Source organism: Scedosporium apiospermum, assembly GCF_000732125.1.
Source record: "Scedosporium apiospermum strain IHEM 14462 chromosome Unknown SEQ_SAPIO_0176, whole genome shotgun sequence".
NCBI classification, from domain to species: Eukaryota; Fungi; Ascomycota; class Sordariomycetes; order Microascales; family Microascaceae; genus Scedosporium; species Scedosporium apiospermum.
In genome coordinates this window covers 236,573-261,616 of record NW_015971877.1, presented here as the reverse complement: position 1 = coordinate 261,616, position 25,044 = coordinate 236,573, and the positions used below count along the sequence as shown (strand labels likewise).

The window sequence follows — 25,044 nt, the reverse complement described above, 5'->3', positions numbered from 1 at the left end:
GAGAAAGGAGGATTACATACAGGAGGATGGGGAGAGCAAATACACACATACATACATACCCACTACACACACACACATCCCCCCAAGTTGAAGCAGTGCTTCAACTTGATTGATTCAGTCGTTGATTTCCACCCGAGTTGGAGGATTATCATTGGAGAATTGGGCGTTCGGTCGCATAACCCATGGCATTGGCGTTCGTTGTGCATTTTCAAGGTCAAAAAAGCATGAGGGACCATTGAACTGGTCCTCTGGGGTTCAGCATTAGTTAGTTTTATACGAAGTAGGTAGTATACCCTTAATAACCGTGTCACATGTTTGGTTCTCAACATCACTTCAAGTGAAACTCTTAATATCAGAAGTAGTTACAACACGAGTAGTCTTGACACCAGTAGGGCCAAATTCGCCTTCTATCCAGATGTAATAATCTATTGTGTCCGTTAAAAAACAACGTTCGAATATCAAAACCGCTGCCTTCCCAAGGCAAGCCGAACCCAGCAATGCCATGCCATGTAGATAAAAACTCAGGTCCTTCTGCGATGTTGTCCTGGATAGGTTGAGCCCACAGACAACACATGAACGAACCCGCTGCGTATATATAAAAAAGCAGAAGAAAAAGGAAACCCATATTGTAAACATGTCCACATCGCCATACCGAAGGAAGGGTCATTCCTCTTTTTCCACGTCCGAGTAGTCACCCTAGAAGAAAAAAATCCGATCCTCGCCTTTGCCTAAAGCGTCGTTGAAATGCCAATTTTTCCCTTTCATTTATTTTTTTTTTTGTTTCTTTTTTTGGTTATTTTACTTCTTCTTGGGGGCGAACTTGGGAGCGCCAATGTCGCTACCCCTCAGCTTAACGTTGAGCACCCTCTCCATGGCGGCGAGGACCTTCTGATCGGGGGCACCGGTGCCGCGCTCGAAGTTGGCGACGACTGTGGGGGTGGTGTTGCACTTGGTAGCGAGGTCCTTCTGGGACATCTTGGGCTCCATCTGGGATCGGGCCTTGGCGATGGCGTTGCCGACCTCCTTGCCGATGGTGTTGGGCTTGATGATGTCGTCAGAGCGGTCGACCTTGGTGAGGCGCTGGCCTTCGACGGCAGGCTTGGTGGTCTAGATTCGGAGTAAAAAAAAAAAAAAATGGTTAGCAGAGCGCAGAAGAAGGGACGGGAGGGAAAATAAGAAAACGGGAATTTTTCACATACAGCATTGCCTGTGGCGTACTTCTTCTCGGTCGCAACGATGGCACCCCTTCGCGCAGCGGCGTTGAGAGCGCTCTTGCCCCTCACGACGGTCTCGCGAGGGACAGGCTTGGGTCGAGGGGTATCCCAGTCATCCATTGTGTCGACTTGTTGTTTGTGTCTGCGTTGGCGAGTTTGGATTTTCAGCGAGATTATTTGGTGGAGGCGGTTGTGAGGTTGAGGAAGCGGTGTGGTAGATATAACAGGAATGAGCTGTCCTCTTTTTATCTCCGAAGTTCGGTGAGGTTGGGTTGTTGACTGGGGGAAGTTGAAAATAATGGGTGGAGGGAAGAGCAGAAAAAAAAAACGTTATTGATAAGGCACGAGGTGGGTGGGCGGTGTAAAGCTCTTATTAATAGAAATGGCGCCAAAGGCTGACAAGCTGACTGGTACAATTGTCAGTGACCCTTCCAGCGTTTTCATACACAATTGATAGGAGAGACACTCGTGGAATGTGATGGATTTAAAGCCAGTCCAGGCGATGGAGGGAGCCATCAGCTAGCGTGGTTGTACTTCAGCAGGGCGGGGATAGTCTTGAGTCAACCGGCGAAGCCATTGACCATGGATGATACACAGTGTACGGTGGGTCGCGGGGTTGCCGCCTGGTAGTTTAGCTGGGGAAAGTGCTTCGCCACTTCGATTAGATAAGCCATCCTCAGGAGTCTCGAACACTCTGCTCGAGAAGAGTGGAAAATCTATCGGTTGCTGGAGTGTGAGGCCAACCTCATTCCGTTGCGTGAAATTCGAGCTAAAGATTGACGATGATAATAAACTTGCTCTGCGAGAAGCCATTCAAAATTGTGTGGCTTACCTTTTCCAGGGATGTCGGGATGTTCCCAGGTCCATTGACTGGTTCTCTGATGGTCGAATCGACGGACGGTATTCATCACGAAGAATGAAACAGGGCACAAAGGGCAAAGGGGGAAAATGCTCCTTTCGACAATTATCTCAACCACCATTGGCCCCAGCGCCAGTCTTGCATTGTTAAAGTACACCAAACCCTCGACTGCTCGACAATGAAATCTTTCAATAATTCACACCCACCAAACACCTCAAAAACATTCATCACTTCATGTCGTTTACTTTTCTTCAGACCAATGGCCCAATCCCAGCTCGTCGATTATTCAGGCATGTGAGTGAACGGCTTCGCGAGATGCTCCTGGCAGAAGGGTAGCTTTCCGACGGTCCAGATTTCGGTATCCTATAGAAGAAGGTTCTGTCAGTAATCCATCCTTCTAACATTCCAGTCTCAATGCCTGCCAATGCCACCCTATACCGCCTGACCGAGCAGGTGCGGCGAAAGGAGAGATGATTTTGAGGGGTTAATTTGATTGATCATAGACTTACGGGCTTCAGATTCTTCTTTTGCTCGGAGTCGAGAGAACCGCCCTTGATGGCAATGATCTCGGGTGCCGCATCAGGGTCATGGGCGATGGGAGAACCGCACTCGCCGCAGAAAAGACGATGGACGGCTTTCCCAGAGGAACCCTTACCGCTCCACTTCTTGATGGGACCGGTGATGTTAACCTTGTCCTTGGGGAAGACGGCGACAAGAGCTAATGTAGAGACAAGTTCTCATGTTAGACACAAGTGTGTGGAAAGCTCAATTACGTCAGGTTCCTCTCGGTGTCTCACGCGGTGGACCTCGCGCGCTGGTGTCAACTTACAGTAGGTTGAGCCAGATTGGCGCTGGCAGTCATCGCAATGGTCGTAGCCAGTAATAATAGGCGCGTCGGCGTCGATGGTGTACTTCACCTGGCCGCAAAGACAGTGTCCGGAGTAGACCATGGTTAAGATGTTTGACTAACGACAGTAGATTGTGTGTATATATATTTATATATATATGGAGGGCTTGGAAAGTAAAGCAAGGTTAATTCTTTCGCAGATCGATGCTCAGTTAGAATACAGAAGTAATATGACGGAGCAGACTTGAGAGAAAGCAGTAAAACAGCAGGCGCAAGGCTCCCTTTTTATCCACCAAAAACTCTCCGCGGGTCGACCTGGTATTCTTCTCCAAGTATCAAGAATGTGCGACAAAACAGATCTTTCGTCCATCTTCTTATCCCTGTCGAGCTTAGAGTTAGTGTTAAGAAAACACACCTTCCCCAAGTGGGGGAAGCATGGAGGAGGGGCGCGCTGTAAGATGGCGGGGTAACTAGAAGTGTGCGAAGCTGCCATGCAAGCTTGGAAGGGGTGACGATATGTTTGCGTTGGGGAGGGGGGCGTGTAAGAGGAATAAGTAACGGGGCATCATGAACAAAAATAACTGCGGGGAATCAACCACGGTTGAAGAAGCGAGTGTTTCTGAAGTTTCTTTTTTATTCATTTCCCCCCCCTGCTTGTTGATCCCCAATTGAGCGAGCCACCCCAACCGGTTATCCTTGTTGTCCGCTCCGCTGACTTCGTATTAGATCTTTTTGTATTTGATATCATTGCAGAATTCCCAAGCCTAGGCTGGCGAGATAACAAGCGACCGACCTCAATAGGTCGGTTTTGAGCTGTCTTCTGACACTATAGGAACTAGGTCCAATAGTGTGCTGCCAACTTGCTTGTTCCATGGTTTCGGCTTACACCGTATATCAAATATCAAATATCAAGTATCGGTAAGGCTGCGTCGTAGCTCGTCGCTCTCGTCAATTGATACATCATGTATTCGCTCAAGCACGGCTACTTCACCCTCTTCCGGCTCGGCATGCCCCCCTGTGTATCTCGGTGCTCATTTGAGTTTAGACTCAGATCAGACGACACAGCTGGGATCGTAGGATTGATGCACCTCCGAAATAGCCCGTTGCTCGTATCTATCGTCCACCTGGCCTTTCCGTGCTTCGCCAGAAGCCTCCTTAAAATTGCAGATCGGCAGGGACGCTAGAACAAAGATCTACATGCAGTTTAGAGCTGTTTCAACTCCTCGCGTTTCTATCCCGGACACTCAACGTCTCCGCGGAACCGCCCTGCAGCGGGGACCCCAAGCTTCCTTGGGCCAAAGGGCTGCGAATTCCCCAGCTAGCCGCTCTCATTCCTGGAAATCCCTAGCTTCACTGTGAGATCGACGTCGAGTACCAGAGGCCACTGGTGCAGGGACTTCTTCGGTTTGTCAAGGTTGATGGTTCTGCGAACTGTCAATCACTCACCAAAAGAGTGGGATCCATTACCCGTATTCCTAGCTTCTCCGTGTTTTATAACATTGTTGGGTATCAGCAACCCCAGCCCGTCCCGCCACGGAGATAACTTCCGCCTGTCCCTCGTGTCTTTTTGGATCATACATACCCAAGGTCGGTCATGCCGAGGGAAAAATAAAATGGAGAATAAAATCTTTCTTTCTCTCCATCCCTTGATGGGAGATCAAACCCTTCGCGCCGGCGGAGGAGTATGGAGAGCTCGTATAAAGTAAAAAAAGCAAACAAAGAGCGAGGGCTTGGGGGAACGCCGGGACTTCTCCGATAATGCGGTGCAAATATCGAGGCCACTCCAAGTTCGAGCTGTTGCATTCGCAAAATTCGAAAAATTCAACGGCAGCGGCATAGATTTGTCATTGTGGATGTGTTGGAATGAGATTGTGACGTCGGGTTGTCTAGTGGGGGCGGGGTAGTTCTAGGAATATCTGTTGCCCGATCCCTGCGGCCTACACTACACTAGTGTACGCAAGTACACTACAGATGCGTGATAACATTGATATACTCTTGGAAATGGAGAAGCCAGTCCCATTCCTCGTTCTTGGAAGCGAAGGATATTCCCAATTGGCGCAGAGGCTGGAAGAGTTGTGTTGAGGTGGAGTGTCATGGTGCAGTAGCGCAGGTGTCGTTGGGCTGGAGAATTTGGAATTCTTTCGCGTCGAGCTAAAAGTCTTGGTGGGAGCGGAGAGGTGGGGTTTCGCTAGCGCAGAGTGAGCGGACCTTCCTCCGAAAGCTTGTTCTGAGCTCTTCGGTTGCACCACTACTGCAGGTGCCTCTCTGAAGATGCTTCCCAGGGCCTTCCTTCCCCCATGCTAGTAGTTTTACAAGGTAGACCCATGTCGTCACCGAGTGACAACCTCCTCCATCCCCAGACATCTCCACCTCACAGAACGCTCCCAATTCCTGCGCGTACCAAGGCCCGTAGTATGCAAGTACGGCGAAGTAACTTCTCGGCTACTAGTCCAGGTCTGGTTCAAATTTCCGCGGAGATTTGAACTGAGTAGCCCTTCTTGGCTACTTCTTATTGAAACACCTCGGAATTCCAACTGAAAATGATACATGCTGTTATCATTTCTCACGTACGACGAAGCACAAGCCGCTTCATCCCCTTGGGATCGGAATGGCGTGGTTCTTCACCATCGTCTAGGATTCCAAATAAATCACAAAAGCAAATTCCAGGAAATTCATACGCCCTTACTTCCACTAGAAATCAAATTCTTATATCGTCGACACTATCTGGCGCACTTCAGACACCACCATCGTGACAAAAGGATACATCCCAGTTGCCACAAACCACGCCAGCCCGGCCCTCAATATAAAGCCTTCAAGCCAGAGCACGCCCAGACTCCCGAGGCCCATGTACTCCGCCAAGAATATCCTAGCGACAGCGGATCTATACTGCCTTCGCGTCTCGGCCGTTGCTTTGGTAAAGACATACCCATCCATGGATGACGGTCGAAAGTCACGGATATCCACAATCGTCTGGTTAGTTGGTTCGGACTTCGGCTTGTCGCTCGATCGTAAGGGCCGCTCAATACGATCCGGCCGCCGGCGGAGATGCCAGATAATTCTGAGGTAGAGGTAGTCGATCGGATTACCAACCCGCACAGGCGCCGGCGGCTTTTTGAGCACAAGGCTCGGCAACAAGTCTGGGTTAGATATAGATATGGTGCAGCTTTCCCTAAACTCGTTGAAAATAGCTTCGAAATCGTGTGCGTAGTGGACAAACCGGGTGTAAAACACGGGCGTGAGTACTTTAAATTCCAATTCACGGGTTTCCTTCGATCCATCCTTCGCCGGAGGAGATACCATGTTCTCCGTCGGAGCACCCACACCGCTGGGTACGTATTTTACCACGAGAGCAGTGGTAGATTGCTGTACAAGATAACGCAAATATTCCCTAAATATGCCTTCTAACTCCTTCTCAACGCTATCGGCTCGCCTACCAAGGCTAGTGCTCAGAGGTTCAGGCCGATACCAAACATGCAGTTTGCGTGCGAACCACAGCATCGCTGCCTCCTTGACGATGCGAGGATACGTCGCGAAGCCGATCCAACCCCAGCCAAGTAGCAGCGTAAGTTTCTCAAGCACACTCATCTTCGCGGGGTTCAATGGTTCACGCAATGAAAATAGGCGCGCTATTAGCTTCGCGTGCCCTTTGGAAGAGGATAGAGTGATGGTGGTATCGAGACTACGGAAGCTCTGGAAGCCTTGCCCGAGAGGGTCACTGGCGACGATAGAGTAGTGACCCTTGCGAGAGTTGAACGGCGAGACGTGGAAGTCCTTAGTTACTCGATTCCGAATCTTCAATGGCTGTGACGACGAGACGCTGTCATCTATGTTGCCGCCCGGTAGCTCCAGGCTCGGGGATGCTTCATCCCGAGAAACCAAGTAGACGCGACGCTCGTCGAAGGTGTTGTTAACCTCACATATAACAGCGCCAAGGGATTTTCCTTCGTCATATAGATACCAGAATGACACTGGATTAAACGAATATCCTAATATTCGCGGGGCTGTAACCAGATATACGTATGGATACTTGCTCCCATCAACACCCTACACGGAATCCAAGATCAGTGCCGTCCGTTCAGCTCGCAGGTCTTACACGTCCACCTGCTTACCTCTGACTCCAAATAAACGTCCAGCTTCTCCCTAAGATCCATTCCTGCTCCCCCGCGCTGGAGGTGATCTTCAGGGTTCACTTCAAACCAGGTCATCTGCCTTGCGCCGCTAGGAACAAGTCGCGCTAGCTTATTTGGCACCCTCGGCATACCGGCCGATAGCATCCCGCCTACTTGACCTTTCCAAGAGACCGGGATCCCCGCCACCAGGTAGGAATAGCTGAAGCCATGCTTCTTGGGGAATACTCTCCGGTGCGTGGTCTTGCATTTGAGAAGAACAGGTCGGCCGCAATCCGTGGGGCCGGCCTCGGTGTGATCCAGCAGGAGGGCCAGGAACCGTAAGGGTTGAAACAGGACGAAGACCGCCCCGATAATCAAGGCAGGGAGGAGAGGAAGGATGAGCTCGTAGACGCAAATTGTGATGTCTTTGTGTTTCCAGGCGAGAGAGCCCGCAAGCAGGAACCAGTCCAGCTGGGTTCCGAAAAGGGCTTGGCCGGTTAAGAAGACAGGCCAGCAGTTCTCGATGACCGCGCCGAGTATCAAAATGGCCGCCATCTACGGTTTACGCGATCAGGCCCACGAAATGGGCCGCAATTGAGAAAAGAAAGGGGATTATTGAAAACACGAAATGATATTTGGAACATAGGGATAAGAATACCCCGCCGCATTCTTTCCGTGGAGACGCTGCGTTTCGCCTACAAGGAGGTATCAAAATCTCGAGCCCGGACAGACTTGAGAACCAACAAGGGGCCCCCCTGTCTGAGCCATAGAAAGGGACCGGGCTCGGCTCGGATGCTCTTTAGCCGTCAGTGCGAAGCGCAAAATGTTCGTTTTGCGACGCTACAACACTGACCTCTTCCTTTTTGGACCGGCCAGATCCGCCAGCGGTGCTCTTGTCCCTCGTTTTTCAGTTCTGGAACTGCGCTTCTGGAGTGGTGCGTTTTCTTCTCGAGCTTCCCCATTTTCTTTTCTTACCTGTTGTTGACTTTTTCCTCTTGGGTATGTATTCTTCAATTGAAACCCCGAGGCTCGTGCCTAGACCGAAGTGAAATTAAAACAATTCGACAATTAACAAGACGGTGAATGCTAATGGCAATGGTATAATATAGAACCAGCCTCCGTGTAAGTCGACGAGATATATCGAGAACAGCGTACATCGTACGAAACCACGATTTGTTAACAGGCGACTTATTTTCCCAAGCTACCTACTACTGAAGCAGGAATCGAGCTAGCATGATGATGTGGTGCGAGAAAGAAACCGGTAACCGTATACACAAGAATGACCCATCATGATACGCCCGCCCCCGAATCGCTCCAACCTGACTTGAGTAGAGCATGAACGACATTTGCTCGGCCTTATTGCCAATTTGGAGATGAGAAACAACTTCCCGTCGCCTCAAGCCATGGAAGGGAAAGGCATCAGGAAGAAATATAAACAAGTGTGAAGTAAAAATCTCTCAGCTTCTCCGTCAATCCATTAGACAACCACGGCCATTGCAGCCTCCTATATCAACTACTGTATGGGTATGATGGAACAAGCAGACAACGTCAATGGAAACCCCCGGGTCATCATTAAAAAGAGCGGAAAGACGCTACCTAATTGAATTGCAGCACCGACGCCTTTCGAGAAAGAGAGGGTGTATAAGTAAGTACATTGAAGATTGAAAAGGGAGAGGGGAGGGAACAAAAGAAAAAAAGAGAACGTGAAGTCAGATAGTGGAGGTTACGGTGAAAGCGAGCGAGGAAGTCATCGAGGCATCCATGCTCCATGCCTCATCGTCAAAACTCCTGCAGCATGGCTCTCCTCTTCGGCTTCGGAGATGTGCTCCAAAGAATCGTTCTGATGCAAAACGTAACAATCGGAGGTGTTTCTCTCCCTCCATATGCGAACAAAATCGGATCCGAGACGTATCACCGCGAAAGGAAAGCAAAAAATGTTCTGAATCTTGCTCTATCGTGCTGCCATCATAGGAGCACCGCAGCTGCGAGAGTACCGAAAGAGAGGCTCAGAAGCGAGGTGAAACCGACGTGGTTCGCCACGGCTGCGCTCCCAGATTGGGAAACGTTACCAGTCCCGACGGCGCCTTGTCGCTGGCCGCTAGGCAGAGTAGGGCTCGGCGTAGCGGTCGTAATGGGACCTGCTGTCGCAAGACCACCGGCAAGACTTACCGTCGCCGCGGCGCCGGTGACCTTTCCGAGACCTTGAGGCCCGCTCGCTGTGTAGTACAGCCCAATATCCGAGTTACCTGGATAAAGATCCGACTTGACAGTAGCGCCAGTGGTCACACGGGACGCCGTAGATTCCACTTGTGCGAAGAGAGACCGGAAGGGCGCGGTAGGCGTGCCGGTGCACAGTTGCTCCGATGCGCTGGAGAGGACGTTGCTGTAAAAGATCTGGTCCCGCTCGCTCCTTAATCCGTGGATGAAGAGACACTGTTGGCATGCGTGCCACTCGGGGAAGAAGCTGCCTTTGCACATGCATTGCGCGTGGCCGTCGAAGTGGATGGGTTCGCTGCCCATGGGCCAGCACATGGTCTCGATGTACTCGATGTGGGCGCAGGGAGGGATGGGATCGTGAGGGGCCGGGATCGCTGGATTGCAGATCGAGGCGTCGAGGTTGGCTTGGCGGCGCTGGATGGGGGTATTGGGACTGGAGTCGATTGCGATAGCGAGGCATGCTGGGAGGATGGCTGCTAGTGCAGCGAGGGTTTGGGATGTTGATCGCCTCATCTTGGACCAGTCTCCGGACGGTAGGAAGCTTCAACCGGAGACCTTTATGCTCCTGAATATCTGCTCAACTCGGCCTTCGAGAACGAGAGTTCTTGGGCTTTGTTTCTTAATGCCAAAACAACCTCGTGTGGGTTCTTCTTTCGAACAATTCTTCTCCCGTCAAAACCCCCTCTTCCCTTGGCAGATATTGAAAACGGTGGCAAAAAAACCTGATGGAGTTGCCGGGAACAGGAATAAAGGGTTCGCAGGACGGCGGCTCCAGCGGGTCAAGGCTGTCGATTCCAGAGCAAAGAGCTAAACAAGCAGGAATATCGACCGGGTTGGTGATAAGCTGTTCTCGAGATCTCAACAAGGTACCAAGGCTGGACCCGAACTATTGAGAAGGGTGTTCGTCGATAACAAGAACAAAAATCGTCCGCATGACTGTGACTTAGTGTCCAGATCCCGAGGAATGAGGCGAGAAATTATACGCAATGCGAGCGATAGATGGTCTCTAGCTTGAGCTCTCGGGGTAATGAATCGGCAAGAGTGGTCTTGACCGAGCAGCTTGTAACGAAAGAAACTCACGAAAAGGGTAAACGATGATCGGAAAGCTATGGAAGAGGAAACACGGTCCTTCGTGGGATCCACAGAACTGAGTGTGGTCGTCTATTTCAAAAGAAGACTAGAGAGGAAAAACGGGAAGCGGCGGAAGTTGAGGGGGGATGAGCGGTCAAGCAACACGATGCATGAGAAACACGGTGACGAGAAACATTTCGTCGGCGAACATCATCTAACCATATATATTGGCAAGAGTACAAAACTACGCTCGGTTGCGGTCCATTGGGAAGGTGTATCAACACGAGAGGCCGAATCGTAGGCGTACGAAAAACAGCAAGGCGGCGGGGGAGCCAAGAGACGGACGAACCACACACACATTTCTTAGGCCTTTTCTCACGATGTAAGGAAGAAAGAGGCAAGAGAGAGGGAGGCAAAAAAGAGAGAGGGTGTGGGTGTAGCAAAAGCCCACACAATGACAACAAAGTCTTCAGGCGTGGAAGATCGTGTATAAAGTAAAGTGCGGCTTCTTGGCCGTGGGAGTTTTCCCCGCGCGTGTCGGCTAATGGGTGATTTCGAAAGCCAAATTCCATAGTAGTCGCATAGTGGCTGTAGTGAGAGAACACACAGGAACAACTGGAGGGCTAATAGGACAATCGTATTATTAGCAGCACACCCTTTACGAGGACGGATGAAGACGGGATGGGGGCGTGGTGACTAGACAGTAAACCGCTGTGCACTTTACGTGCGTGAGACCAAATAGAAGGAGAGAATAAGAGGGTGCTGCCGGTCCTCCCGCATCCTTTTCATGCCATCGCCTGGAGACTGTTTGACGAGAGTGGGCTCTCATGTGTGAGTGGCATGTCGTTGGTGCCGTTGCCGTTGGTGTCGTTGGTGCCGGCCACGCGGACGTTGTTCATCAAGACAGTCGGAGACAAATCGGTTCGGTCGGCTCTTGCCTGCCAGGCTGGGGAACAGCCAAGCATCCACCACCACTTACATGACTTACACCACCACCCATATCCTACGTTGGTGTAGGCGTGGAACCGGCTTGGCACTCTGTGTCGCACGCGTATGTGGAGAATGGTGTCTGTTTCATCAACGGAGAAAGCCCCAGCCCTTGAGCTGATCGGAACTAGATCCATCTTGGCTTGAGGGACCAAGAGTTCGGGAGGAGGGGAGACCTAATATCCAATGTTCTAATCCTTGATAACGGGAAGGGTAGTGTATGTATGTAGAGATCATTGAAGGGTAGGCGGTCGGAGAAATGGTACGCTCGCAACATGCGATAGTCCCCAGAACAAGGACCGGTCTCCGGAATGCAGCCTGGATAGGCTAGATTTGGGAACTGAGAGGCGCTAACCAAAAGCCGGGGAAAATATGTGCTGACGTGGAGTGCAAATCTATCTGAGAGAGCAAGGGTAGCCACAAAGTATGGTTCTCTAATGAATACTCGCCTGAAACCTTAGAAGCATGGAATATTGCCAGCTTGCCAGTTGTGATCACCCACCACCTGTTCTCAGCAGATCCAAAACATCAAGTTCCCTCCAAAGGATCAATTCATGGTGTCCACTAGCGAAACTCGGAGGAAACCTCAGGCGACCTCAGTTGAGGGATACCACCAGCCTAGTATCAATGACACCCGTGTTAGCCTTACCATTCGCTGGATAGCTTTTTCGGAGGACTTCAAATGTACAGATACGCTCACCTCCATCCCGGATCTTTAATGATGAGAGCAACACCGAAGCACAAAGTTCACGTCGGTTGATCTTTTCCCTTGTCTCTTTGCCTCGTCTCCTCAAAACAACACTCAGTTCACTCAGTTGGGGCCTTGTGTTCTTGAGGGTAACGGAACGGAAGAGATGGATGAAGAGATGGACGCAGGTGCACGAGATGTCTTGGCTGACTTCACCAGGCAGAAAAAGCTTCTTCAGCAATTCACCCAATTGGCCATCCATCAATACGGGTCTTCTGCAACAGTTCGCTCTGTGCCCTTTATTCCCGCAGGTGCGGACTGGCAGGCAGGATAGGCAGAGCAAGTATATTATCCCTCGGCACCATGGCGAAAGAAATAGACAAAAGGTAAATCCTGGCGAGCACTGGCTGGCCCAGACGCGAGTGTGGGAGTGACCGGCTACTGGTAACTGACCAGCATCGCGCATGGAGTATAAGTCTGGTCACGTCTGGGGCAGTTGCAGTTGTGAAGTAAAGGACACCCGGATTAAGGAAGACCGCACACGCCCATGCCAAGAGGCGAAGGGGACTGGCTGAAATGGGGAAACAGACCAAACCCGTAATAAGTTAGCGAGGCGGAACATATCCAGCATATACAGCATAGTAATGAAGAAGTCCAATGTAAACGAGGTACTTCCCACTCACGCATCATCCCAAGACTCGACTCGGGTGTCGAATTAACGAGCGGAAGATTGACGGATATATTTTATATTTGCCTCGAGTTCCGTTCTCGAGAGCTCTTTGGGCTTTGCGTCGTTTCGTGAATTGGCTCAGAAATCGCACCAACCAGAATTGATGCGGGGAAGGACGACGGGCAGAGGGTGAAGGTCCCGTCTGGTTTGCTCTTCTTTTCCTTTTATTAGTATTATTACTTCCTTTCCTTTTTCTTTCGTCGATTTTCTCTTCTTCTTTTCTTTTCTTCCCCTTCAAGTGTATGCTTTATTGGAGGGAGAGGAAGGGGGGCCACTCTCAAAAAGATGCCGACTTCGAAGAAGTTCTACTCGTTTCGGAATCCATGGGAGATCTGGCCTGGTTTGGCCTTACGTGAAGAAGGATCTGATCCTGGACCAGATAGACTGTGCCGCCGTGTTGGATTCCTCTTTCAGCCCCGGACTTCTCTTTCCGGTGCTCCGTCAATCTTGACCGAAAAATGGCCTTGATATCCCCCACACATTCTCTCACTCTCTATTGTAGTGTTGTGTAGCCCATAATCCTCCGGCACATGACTATAGGAACGCGCGTTTTCAGATGGCCGGGAAAGCCTAGCCCTATGCCAGTTTGTCGAACTCACCGCCGCTGACGGCTTGGCTGGCGCTGACCGGAGTGCCAAGCGTCTTCGAGAAGCCGATTTTCTTCCGTCTTCTTTCTCTCCTCGCCTCATATTGATAGAACCCGGTCTAGAAGATGAGCATGGGGAAGACATTAATATGGTCATAAGGGCCCCCACATGAAACCGCGTTTTCTATATATGCCCCTAAAACTGGGCTTCTCTATTCTTCGTACAGATTTGTTTCTTAAACCCCCGAAACCACAATCCGGATCTCGTGCCGAGACGAGTCTTGTCCTTCTTCCTTTCCACCACCGAAGCTCCTAGTTCTGCTGCCATATAGATAAAGAGCTCGCCTTGTGCAAGTGCCGGCCGGGATCAGCTCGCCCTTATCTCGGCAACACTTGGAGTCCGTTTTTCGTTGACGCGCCAAGAAGCCTTCTTCCAAGGTTTTCGAAAGCCCGAGCAATGAAAATGAAATACAGCGGCATCAGAATATAATACGCGAAACGTTGCAATCCATCAGTTGTAACGTGAAAAAAAAAGAACAAAGAAGAAAAAAAAAGAGAAAAAAAAGAGAAAAAAAAAAGGGTCTTGGAGACTGGGTCTTTTCATGACGAATAGCGATGAACGAGCAAGGAGGAGATTCCTTTTAATCATCCTCCGAAATCATCATTTCAGTTTGAAGCTTAGGGGAGACCTCAAAATAATGGCATTGGTGTAGGTTATATATATCCCTAGAAGAAATAGTTATAACAGTTAAAGACACAGATCTAGTATTGACAAGTGATATGAGACCGACCATGCAACGCCGTACCCTTAAAGATGCCGTTAACGCCATCCACAACTCTCCAACTGGCCCTCGAGGAGGTGAAGCCCCGAGAAAACAAGTCTAATGCTATTGCCAGGTATATATCTCTCACATCTTGAAACCATGGACCACATCATTCAGAGACACAGAAGCCCCGTTCTACTCAATGTGCTCATAGCTGGGACCCCATTAGATGAGGTACAGGGCCCCTAGCAGGCTGATAACGCCTGCTATGGCAGAGAGGGACCGAGACTTCGCAGGTGCTGAGGAGTCTGGTGCTTGCTTCTGAACCTGGCTCGTTTCGGTGGGTGACGCGAGAGTGCAGCTCGCTGTTCCGCATGAATACCCATCCGGACAACAGCCCGCCACTGGGCCACCTTCATCTCCACACATGAACCATCCACTTGCGCAGGTTGCCGAAGCCTCGTTCGGCATGTCGGCCACAGGTACGGCAATCGTGACGCCATTCGTAATGATGGTCGTCATAGGGGTAGGCGGACAAGAGGTCTCTTTGCAGTCGCGGCCGGTCTGGCAACAGCCACCGCCGGCCCGCGCAAGGCAAGCGTAGTAACCGGTGGGACAGAAATCCCCCTGAGGAGCAGTGGTTTCCGGCTCGTCAGATTCGCTAAGGGTTGGCCGGAATGGGGCGCCAACACCAGCGCTGCTGGATTCAGACTCGGTTACAACATGAGTGGTCGTTTTGGTGACGGGATCGGGTTTGTTGGTGATAGTAGTCACGATCGTGACTATTACGGTCGATGGAGAACCGTCAACTATTGTTGTGGATGTCGTTGTAATAGTAGTCGGTTCGGCGGACCCCGAATTGGATGGGGGAGGAAGAACACCTAAATCGTACAGAGTTAGCTGTCATCGCTTTAGCACCACCCAAACGCGGGATTTGTTACTTACATCCGAGGCCCTTGCAGATGTATCCAGCAATACAACAGCCACCACCGAGATCAGCAGGGCATGTAACCGCAGTGGCAGGGCATGCACCGACACCGCCGCTGCAATCTATGCCCTGCGGACAGCATGCGACGTTGCCTACTGTTGAGTCCTCTACTTTCACACACTCCTCTGCTTCAAAGCAGCATTTATTGGGGAACCCAATCTCTGAGCAGCTTTTCATGTTTGAAGGACATGATTCTCTCTTCTGGAGAAGCCTCAATACCTCTGCCGCTCTTCGGAAAGCATTCTGCTCCTCCTCGTGCGCCTTGAAAACGGGCCTGAAGGAAACCGCCCCATCACTCCTCCTGAGCAACTCTCCTTCTCGATCTAAAAGTGCAGCCGCGGCGGCTTCTCTAGGAGACAATGGTATTTCGTCGTACGTGTAAGTTGGGCTGAATGCAACGTACTCGGGGAAGAACTTGGCGCCGCTGTCGGGGGGCATCTTTCGGATGGCGGTGGGGATCTGATCCGGGCCTTGGGCAGTGACCTGAGATACAACTAGGAGTAGTAGGGCTGGGGGTAGCCCCAGCAATTTTTTGTATAAATTCATTCTGAAAGAATTTCCTGGTTAGGACCCAATGTCGTGAGATCAGGTGTAGAGTGTTGGGCGAAGGTGAATATTGGACAGTCCGGATGTCAAGATGGGGGAGGGCGGAGAATTGAAGTTGGCCGTCTCATTGTGGTTGCTGTGGCGGGCCAAGGAGCTGAAGTAAACAAAAGTGACCTCACTCCAATACGAAGTATCTTGTACCAAAGAATGCGGTGGGGCATTTCTGCTATGACTAATCACCACTACCAACTTAACTTGGAAGAATTCCGATAAAGAGAAAGAAAAAAAAAAAAAAAAGAGAGAGAGAGCTATGAGTGCTTGAAGTCATTTGAAACTTTGATATCTCCTTTATTTTTCGAGATTTTCTTTTATGAAAATTTACACTGGGGCGGGTTCTATATATCTAGCGAAGATTAGAAAGGGGAAAAAAAAAGAAAGAATTTATCAAACTGACGACCCCGACAGGATTCGAACCTGCAATCTTTAGAGGATTTCTATCCGAAATCTAACGCCTTACCATTAGGCCACAAGGCCAGCAAGTATCGATTAATACCTCTAATTCGTTCCAAGAGTCTTCGATTGCAGATCGAGTGGGTTCTTCAGTCGAGCCTAACGAATTCAGAAACTAGCCGAATGCGACCAAGTGCTAAGTGTGCCAAGCGGATGGTGATGAAGATGAATTCGAGGGAAGACAGCTCCGGAAGTGTTTCTTGACCTTGGCAGACGCCGATGGCACCGTGGATACTCGCCAAGCTCACATAGCATGGATTAATTCGTTTCATCTCGTCTATACAAAGATATACAAAGAAGATTCTATCTAGTAGTACATCTATTATACACTATATCATACATTCGGGGTTCTACCTGTCTATCCAGTATCCTAGAAGAGTCCTTCCTCTGTCTCCTCCTTTGTTTTGTCTTGATCAGCATCCTTTATGTCTTCCTTCTGTTCTTCTACGGCCTCGCTGCTGCTCTGGGCCTGCGTCGCTGCCTCTCCTTTCTCTGGCTGCCGAAGTTTCAGAAATGCGTTACAGAGGACTCCTCCAGCGACGCTGACATTCAGGGAGTCCACTGACGACTTCGAGGTGGTTCCTGGTATGGAAACCTCGAAGTCCGACTCGCGCCGAAGCGCCCAGGGCAGTCCTTGACCCTCGCTACCGAGTATCAAGATGCACGGAGCTTCACTTAGAGGATTCTGTTTCTCAACTTGCTCAAGGGTGACCTTCCTTGGGTCCTTCCGCGACGTGAGCGGCGCGGCGGCGTACGAACGCCAGCCTGCAGCTTTCGAAGCGGTGATGAAATCAATGGCAGAGTCCACGGTAAAAAGAGGAATCTCCTCCACCGCTCCCGCGGAAGCCTTCAGAACCACGGGCGTGAGACCCGACGAGCCCTGTTTTGTCATGGCCACGGCGCTCACACCTAGGAATCGGGCCGTCCTAAGAAGGGCCCCGACATTACCAGGGTCAAGCACCTCGTTCAGGAGTAATACCAAGGGCTTTTGTAGCTTTCGGTTTTCGTAATGGACGATTGTATTTGTTCCGTTAATCGCCTCCTCTTCCGCTGATTGCCTGCCCACCGTGACGGCAAAAGCAGGCCTCCATGGATTCCCGATCAAAGGACCGAGTGAAGAAATTGGTAACTGGGGAAGGGGCGAAGCTTCCAGGACGTAGCCATTATGCGGTCTTCCGCCGCTCATCTTATCCATCAGAGCCTTTCCAGCATCTTTGACAAGGGTGACTGGCACCCGGTTCTTCTTCACCAAGGCTTTGAGTGACTCGGAGTCTTGCTCGCGCCTCTCACCTTCCAAGATGTACAGGTTGTAGAATTTGCGCTTGCCCATCGCTAACGCAGCCTTGACGACTGACTTTCCAAAGAGAAACTGCGAGGCGGCGGTAGTGTATTTGACAGATATGGGATGCATGGTCTTCTTTGATTCTCTGCGCTTGGAGCTCGACTCGAGGTCATCGTTGGCATCTCCGACCTCTACTCGAGCTCTCGATGTATGGCGCTCCTCCGGCTGATGTCTCCTTCGGTCTGATACAGCATCTCCGCGACCGCTATGCCTCGAACTCTGGGAGGAGGCTTCTGCACGTTGACCACGTTGTGACGCCCTTACCCTAGCCTCCTCGTGGGATCGTTGGTTCGCAGCGAGGATCGAATCGGCCTTATCTTTCATGTCACCAAATTTCATCCGATATACAAGGCTATTCTTGCCAAAGGAGGATGCCGGGTCGTGAAATCGCTTTCGTCGGGTTTGTCTGCCGGTCGAGAATTCGGTATGTTCACCAGCGATGGCCGCACGAACATCTTTTGCGCTTGGGGTGGTGCTCAACCTGTCTCGGGCGTCGGATCCCCGTCGGCCATACGGAGTAGGTCTTGGCCTCCTTTTATCTGCCCTCGCGGCTCGAGTTCGGTGCGCACCGGGATCGGACCGATGGATGCCTCGATGAATGGCAGAAAGAGAGGAAGCGAAAGCGGCATTTCGAGGACGGTATAGGAGTCGACCATGGAAGGAGAGACGGGACGCGCCCGGAGCCGTGAGTCGGAGAGTTGATATCATTGCATGGGCGCAGGATAAGACAATTTGGGCCCGATGCTCACCGGCTGACAGATGAAGGCGGGTTTGCTTGAAGAGCCTCGCACAGACGAAGGCTTCTGCAAAGAAGGTTTCCAACTTCTTTCTTTGCTCCTTCGTTTTTTCCTTCTAGAATTCCTTCCGTTTTCTGTAATGGTTCGCTCGAATTCTTCCTAAAAGCTCAAGAAAAAAAATTATCCTGGGCGATGAACTTTGGAGGTAATAGGGAGGTGGATGATCAAAGTGTTCTTGCCTCCTTCCCAAAAAAAAATTAAGGTTCGGTTTTTAGTCTCGGACTGTCGCAGCAGGTGCGCCCCACGCCACTTACCCATATTTGCTCCACAGGTGTAACGCGTCTGGCAATTAATTGAACTGGATACTGACATCTTCGACGACTTCACCTCTCACTTTCTTCTCTCTACCAAACGCTCTTTTCCTTCCACACCTCCAAATTTCCCGACGTCTTGTGGCCTTTGAGAACAGCCTTCGCTTTGTCAATACAGTCGAATCATTGAATTTCCACTGGTGCATGAGGATACCTGAGACCCAAGCAACAATCTCCGAGCTTCCCTCGATGTGGCAGCGGCCATGGATCCAGACTCAGATGCGCCGGAAAGCTTGAGGAGCAGCACGCCAGACGACCAGACGAGAGAATCGGTGATATCTGCTGCCTCGGAATCTGAGGATGCGCCTTCCCCTCCTACGCGACGTGTTCGGATTGAGGTCGTTATTCCCGCCCATGCGCCTTCCGCCTTCGATGAATACGTCGACCTTCAGAGCAAGGTCGTTGAACGTGTTGTCGAAGAGGTTTCTGCGCCAGAGGGAGGTGATCTATGGTACCAGGTTGAGTTCCGAGACGGACGCCATAATATTGTGAGTGATCGGATTCTCCGCTTGATTCTCTACGTGCTTAGTTGGATTTTGGCTTCTAATCGCTAGCCCATGTTACATAGGTGTCTTTCGACGAACTTATCCAGCTAGAAGGAGGCGCAGAAGCACTCAACTCGTGCCAATACGGCCCAAACTCGGAGACAACCCATCGACCGGCAAAAAGAAGGCGGGTTTCTCACGATCTCTACGAGTCTGACGAAGAGGGGTTGGACAGGATGAACATTGAAGAATCCGAAGATGAAGAGGACGAGGATGGTCCCGCGGTTGACGAGAGTGACGAAGACGAAGAACCCCGAAGCAGGCACGTGCGCCGTTCTTCTAGACGTGCCCTTCGACCTAAACAACCGGTTTCTTACAAACTTGACCATTGGCTCGTTGACGGCGGAAGGAGTGTGGAAGAGCCGCGGCAACTGCGACCTCGCCGGTTGACCAGTCTAGTTCGCTCAAAGAACGGCGATGAAGACGTTGATGAGCTGGCAGGAGAGCCCCCCGCCCTTCAGTCCTCAAGCGATGACGATGACGATTTCCAGTTGGTGAGGTCTGATCTCACTCCCGCTCCGAAGGGAAGAAGTCGAAGGAGGAAGAAACACCGGCGCCTAAGGGCCAGAGCATCTGTAGCTATGTCCACACGCTCTCGTGGCTCTTCAATCGAGTTCGAACGTCCTCGCCGGTCAGGCAGGTCTACTCGAAACACCAAAGTGATGACTGATTCAGCTCCAATGGACCTCGACTCTTTTTACGTCTCGGATGATAAGGCACCGGGCGCTCCAAAAGCCGTTACCATCAAGGAGATCTTTAAGCCTCTTCCAAGTACCTCCGAATTTGTCCAGTATCACATGTCCGTATGCGATGTATGTAACCAGCGCGCATCGCCGAAGAGAGGCGGCCTGATTCACTGCCAAGGCTGCACCCTAAGTTTCCACAAGATGTGCATTGGTATCCGGCAGGTCAGAGAACACGTCGTGACGAAAGTGGCAGAGGACAGCTTTGTTATCCAATGCAAGTTCTGCGTCGGCCGTGTCCGGGCAAAGGAGAACACCGCCCGGCAGAGCATGTGTCAAGCCTGCCGCCAGTTTGGTCTCTCATGCGCCCCATTTTCAGAGAAGAAAACCGCCAGACAGGAAGAAGCCTTACGGCAACAGAATGGAGGTGTTGATCCCGTCACCGATGTTGCACCATCTCTGATTAACAATGCTGACAACGTCCTCTTTCGGTGCATTGGTTGCCGGCGTCCCTGGCACATCGAGCATTTGCCAACCACTCGAGCCCTGGAGTCTGACTTGGCCGACATTAAGGATGAGAGGTTCAAGGAGTACTCCGTCGATTGGAAATGCAACGAGTGTTCCTCCGTGAATAACAAGATCGATACCCTTGTTGCTTGGAGACCTGTGAACCAGAACGACACGCAGGATACCGGAGCGTTGTCTTACGCAGACGTCGGTGAGGATGACAAGGAGTATCTCGTCAAATGGGGGGGTCAATCCTACTTCCATTGCACCTGGATGCCTGGTGCATGGATTAGTGGAGTGGCACACGGAATCATGCGAACCGCATTTGGCAAGCGAGCAGATCAAAATAACCTGCTGCGACTGACCAAGGACGATGCTATTCCCGAGGAATATCTCCGAGCGGATGTCATCCTCCAGGTGAAGTATGACCGTTTTGCGCCACGAGCAACAAACAAGGAGCAAGAGCTTGCCCGTGTCTCCCATATATCAAAGATATATGTCAAGTTCCAAGGACTCGGCTACGATGATGTCGTCTGGGACGAGCCTCCAAGCCAGGATTCAGGTGCCATTTATGCTGCGTTCGAGTCGGCATTCATCGAGTATGTCAATGGCCTTTATTTCCAGTCTGATTTGCCTTCAAAGATGAGAGAGCGAGTTCGGCAGTTCAAGGAAAAGTCTTTCAAGGACGAAATCGAGCTAGCAGAACAGCCTTCTGGCTTACGGGGGAAGCTGATGAAGTACCAACTTCAGGGAGTCAATTGGATGCTTCACCGGTACCATCAAAGCCAGAATGCTATTTTGGCAGACGAGATGGGTCTTGGTAAGACGGTGCAGGTTATATCCCTCATATCTACCCTCGTGTACGAGAGTCCGAGGTGCTGGCCGTTCCTCATTGTGGTGCCCAATTCCACGTGTCCGAATTGGAGAAGGGAAATTAAGCACTGGGCGCCGGACTTGCGAGTGGTGACTTACCACGGCGGCAAGATGCCCCAGGACCTTGCATACAAGTACGAGCTCTTTCCGAATGACTCAAAGGAGATGAAAGCGCACATAGTTGTCATGTCTTATGACTCTGCCCAGGATGAGAGGACCCGTGGACTCTTCCGGTCGGTCCATTGGGCGGGCGTGGTCGTCGATGAGGGCCAGCGTCTCAAGAATGACAAGAACTTGCTCTACCTCGCCTTGCAAGCGATGCATTTCCCATTTAAGCTACTCCTTACGGGTACACCACTTCAGAACAACAAGCGAGAACTTTTCAATTTGCTACAGTTCGTCGACTCTAAGTACGACGCCGTCCAGTTAGACGAGGAGTACCAAGTTTTGACTGCCGAAAAGGTGCGGGAGCTTCATGGCATCATCAGCCCTTATTTCCTTCGACGAACCAAGGCCGGAGTGCTCAAGTTCCTACCTGGAATGGCGCAAATCATTATTCCTGTCACCATGACTGTTGTGCAGGAGAAACTCTGCAAGAGCATCATGGCCAAGAATCCAGACTTGATTCGGGCCATCTTCGCAAACGGGAAATTGGCGGCCAAAGACCGGGGCTCTCTCAACAACATTCTCATGCAGCTTCGGAAATGCCTATGTCACCCGTTCATATACTCCGAGGCGATCGAGGAGCGAGATGTGGACGCTAAGAAAATGCATCGGAATCTGGTGGAGGCCTCTGGAAAGCTGCTTCTCTTGGAACTTATGCTCCCAAAGCTCAGAGAACAGGGACATCGGGTTCTTATCTTCTCCCAGTTTCTTTCTCAGCTCGACATTGTCGAGGACTTCCTGGTCGGCATGGAGCTGAGCTATAGGAGGCTTGATGGGAGCATGTCAAGCCTGGAGAAGCAGAAGCGCATCGATGCATTTAATGCACCTGGTTCTGATATATTTGCCTTTCTCCTGTCAACACGAGCTGGCGGCGTCGGAATCAACCTTGCAACGGCCGACACAGTCATCATCATGGACCCCGATTTCAATCCTCACCAGGATTTGCAAGCACTTTCTCGAGCCCACCGTATTGGACAGAGAGACAAGGTTCTCTGCTTCCAGCTGATGACACGGACCTCTGTCGAGGAGAAAATCATGCAGATGGGAAAGAAGAAATTGGCGCTAGATCATGCCCTAATCGAGCGTATGGACATGGAAGATGCGGGTGACGATTTGGAAGGTATCCTCAGGCATGGTGCAGAGGCCCTCTTCAATGATAACGAAAAAGAAGTCATTCGCTATGACGCCGCATCGGTGGAGAAACTGCTCGACAGATCACAAGCGGACAAGCCTGCCGCTGAGGATGAGGCTGACGAAGGCGCATTTTCTTATGCCCGAATATTCTCGGCGGAAAAGGGCGGTATTGAAGAGACTACCTTGCAGGATTTGGACACCCCTGGAGAAATGCAGCAGAGTGTTTGGGATGCTATCCTTGCCGAAAGAGAAGCGGAAGCTGAACGTGTACGGAAGACGAACGAGGAGATACTCGGTCGTGGTGGGAGAAGACGCCAGGTATGTGTAGGGTAGATGCGTAGTGGAAATCTCGACCAGCATGATGTTTGGTGCTAACTTAGTAACTCGGTGAACAGGCCGTCAACTATCGCACGAACGCAAAACAAGTCTTCGGCTTAGATGCTGCAGATTTAAGCGATTCGGGCCATGGTGGAGAATCTAGCGGCGGCGAATCGGAACTGTACAAGGGCGGGGATAAGGAACAAGCCTCTAGTACGGAGTCCGAGAGCCGAGAACCCCCCCGCGGGACCACAGGTAAACAAGCTTTTTCTACACGTCGCGCTCCAACCCCCCGTGCTACGAGGCAGTCCAAGAATATGGGGTTTAACCAGCTTACAACACAGACACTCTCGCCGACCAAGGCGCGAACGACCAAGTCAAGTCCGACGTTCTCAGCCTCAACGAAACGCAAGATGGGGCAGGGCCAGGGACTCGGAAGCGGAAGCGGAAGAAGAAGTCTCCCGAGAGCCAGCCCAATGGCGCGAGCAAGAGCAAGAACAAGCTCGTCAACCCCCAGCAAGAACGACAACAGCAGTCCCAGCAAGAGCAAATCCGACAACAAAACCCCCAACAACAACACACCCAACAGCAAATCCAACACCCTGAACCCCAACAACAACGCCTTCAGCAGCAAATCCAACAAGAAGAGCAACTCCGCCGACAGCAATACCTCCAAACCAAATTCCGAGAACAGCAGCTCAAACAGCAGCAACAGCACGTCCTCCGACAACATCTCCAACAACGACAGCGAATCCAGCAGCTAGCCCACCAGATGCGAGAAAATGGACCGGCGTCTGGACCGCTTCGTTGGCCTGCTCCCGGGGCAGGGCTCACCAATGGCGTACCCTTAAACGGCTTGGCTGGTCCATTCAACCAGCAGTTCTTGGTCCAGCAGCCCACCCCAGCCTTCAATGCACCTTTGGTGATGACGGCCGGGGCACCTAGTGCCCAAGCATTTGATGCGCAATTCTCATTTACAGATCCACGCCGCCCGGGCATCATCTTTTATACCCCTCTCAGCACAGCGGTTCCCAATAATCTCCAGGTTCAATATCGACCCCCGCAGCCTTCCACAGCCCGACCGAGCCCACGCCAAGCGCATACCCCACAAGCGGCGCAGAGTCCTACGGTTCATTCGGCGGATCAAGCTCTTAATAAAACGGAGGTCCGACTTGCTCTAGACAATCTGAGAACGCAGGACCTCCCCTCATCAGTCAAAGAAGAGCGCCGGCGGATACTCAAATCAAGGCTAAAGGAATTGGAATAGGGCGATAGTTTTCGAGTTTGAAAGGGCCGATGCACCTTTCTCCGGCCTTACCAAACTTGGCCGTGTCCGTTTTTATTTTATTTTCTTCTCTTTTCCTCTTTTATTTTCTCTTTTGCTGCTTCATGGTTTTCATCAATCTCTTGATAGACGCTGGCTTTGCATATAAAGGCGTGAACCGGCAGGACAATAGCATATTACCAAATGACAGTAAGACGATAGATGGGCAGGTCTGCCGGACAGCGAAGAAACAATGAAAACCCGCTAGTGGCTGAGGCTACGATGATGATATTCAATAGCCTCCACAGATGAATATACCCACACTTCGACACCAATATCCGCTCCTGTCTTCTAGAACATTGCCCAAACTGTCACACCAAGGAAGTGATTGAGATGCTTTGCAGATTTGCTTCAAAGCCCTGTCTAACAACAAAGTGTTTGTCACGTGGGATACACAAACTTGGACTGCAGGTAACCGAGTCGACCGGATCCTATTTGAGGATCGAGCAAACGCTTTTGCCACGGCAGCAGCAGGGCGACTCTATGCCAGACAACTAAACATGACAATAAAGAGCTTTCCAGGCTGCTCAGCTCCCAGGAGCTTTAGGTCTTGGGTGGCTTCATGCAGATGCCTGGTGTCTGATCTATATGCAGCCTTTGATCTGACCTTTCCATTCCCAATGCCCACTACCCTGTTGAAGATCTTGATCTTGTGTGTTGTTCCAACCCAGCTTTTTTCCTTCTCCCCTTGTCTGCTTCATTGGCCTGTCTAAAGAGGAAGGAGAGGAGCACAGAGAGCCTATGTCACAACAGCAGCCAGTTTGGAATCGCTACAGTGGACCAGGCAAAGGGGAAGGCTGGCAGCAGCAGCAGGCAAGGCAAGTTTTCCTGGGCCTGCTTTCCTTATTGATTTCTCCTGAGAGTTGCTTGGCTCTATTCATGATTTCGTTTGTGATCCATATCTTTCCCAAATTAATTTTTTTTTTCCC

General features: G+C 51.0%; 5 protein-coding genes and 2 pseudogenes across 5 annotated transcripts; 1 reads left to right on the top strand and 6 right to left on the bottom strand.

Annotated features, from left to right (window-relative positions):
- Nucleotides 1-798: 798 nt before the first annotated feature.
- On the bottom strand, nucleotides 799-1,334 carry SAPIO_CDS10622 (Multiprotein-bridging factor 1; the record flags this gene model as incomplete). The annotated part of the gene is made up of 2 exons (XM_016784183.1): nucleotides 799-1,107; nucleotides 1,200-1,334. The coding sequence occupies 2 exons, from the start codon at nucleotides 1,332-1,334 to the stop codon at nucleotides 799-801; spliced, it is 444 nt and encodes a 147-aa protein (XP_016638422.1).
- A 1,021-nt stretch (nucleotides 1,335-2,355) lies between these two features.
- SAPIO_CDS10621 (uncharacterized protein) lies at nucleotides 2,356-3,023 on the bottom strand (the record flags this gene model as incomplete). The annotated part of the gene is made up of 3 exons (XM_016784182.1): nucleotides 2,356-2,436; nucleotides 2,583-2,791; nucleotides 2,903-3,023. The coding sequence occupies 3 exons, from the start codon at nucleotides 3,021-3,023 to the stop codon at nucleotides 2,356-2,358; spliced, it is 411 nt and encodes a 136-aa protein (XP_016638421.1).
- Nucleotides 3,024-5,626: 2,603 nt separating this feature from the next.
- SAPIO_CDS10620 (uncharacterized protein) lies at nucleotides 5,627-7,584 on the bottom strand (the record flags this gene model as incomplete). Its single annotated transcript, XM_016784181.1, has 2 exons — nucleotides 5,627-6,832; nucleotides 7,030-7,584. 2 exons carry the CDS (start codon nucleotides 7,582-7,584, stop codon nucleotides 5,627-5,629), a joined length of 1,761 nt encoding a protein of 586 aa, XP_016638420.1.
- Nucleotides 7,585-8,994: 1,410 nt separating this feature from the next.
- Nucleotides 8,995-9,759, bottom strand: SAPIO_CDS10619 (annotated as a pseudogene; the record flags this gene model as incomplete).
- A 4,538-nt stretch (nucleotides 9,760-14,297) lies between these two features.
- Nucleotides 14,298-15,606, bottom strand: SAPIO_CDS10618 (Uncharacterized protein; the record flags this gene model as incomplete). Its single annotated transcript, XM_016784180.1, has 2 exons — nucleotides 14,298-14,953; nucleotides 15,018-15,606. The coding sequence occupies 2 exons, from the start codon at nucleotides 15,604-15,606 to the stop codon at nucleotides 14,298-14,300; spliced, it is 1,245 nt and encodes a 414-aa protein (XP_016638419.1).
- An 880-nt stretch (nucleotides 15,607-16,486) lies between these two features.
- Nucleotides 16,487-17,782, bottom strand: SAPIO_CDS10617 (annotated as a pseudogene; the record flags this gene model as incomplete).
- Nucleotides 17,783-18,769: 987 nt separating this feature from the next.
- On the top strand, nucleotides 18,770-24,058 carry SAPIO_CDS10616 (SNF2 family domain-containing protein; the record flags this gene model as incomplete). Its single annotated transcript, XM_016784179.1, has 4 exons — nucleotides 18,770-19,054; nucleotides 19,135-22,791; nucleotides 22,869-23,046; nucleotides 23,136-24,058. 4 exons carry the CDS (start codon nucleotides 18,770-18,772, stop codon nucleotides 24,056-24,058), a joined length of 5,043 nt encoding a protein of 1,680 aa, XP_016638418.1.
- Nucleotides 24,059-25,044: the final 986 nt, after the last annotated feature.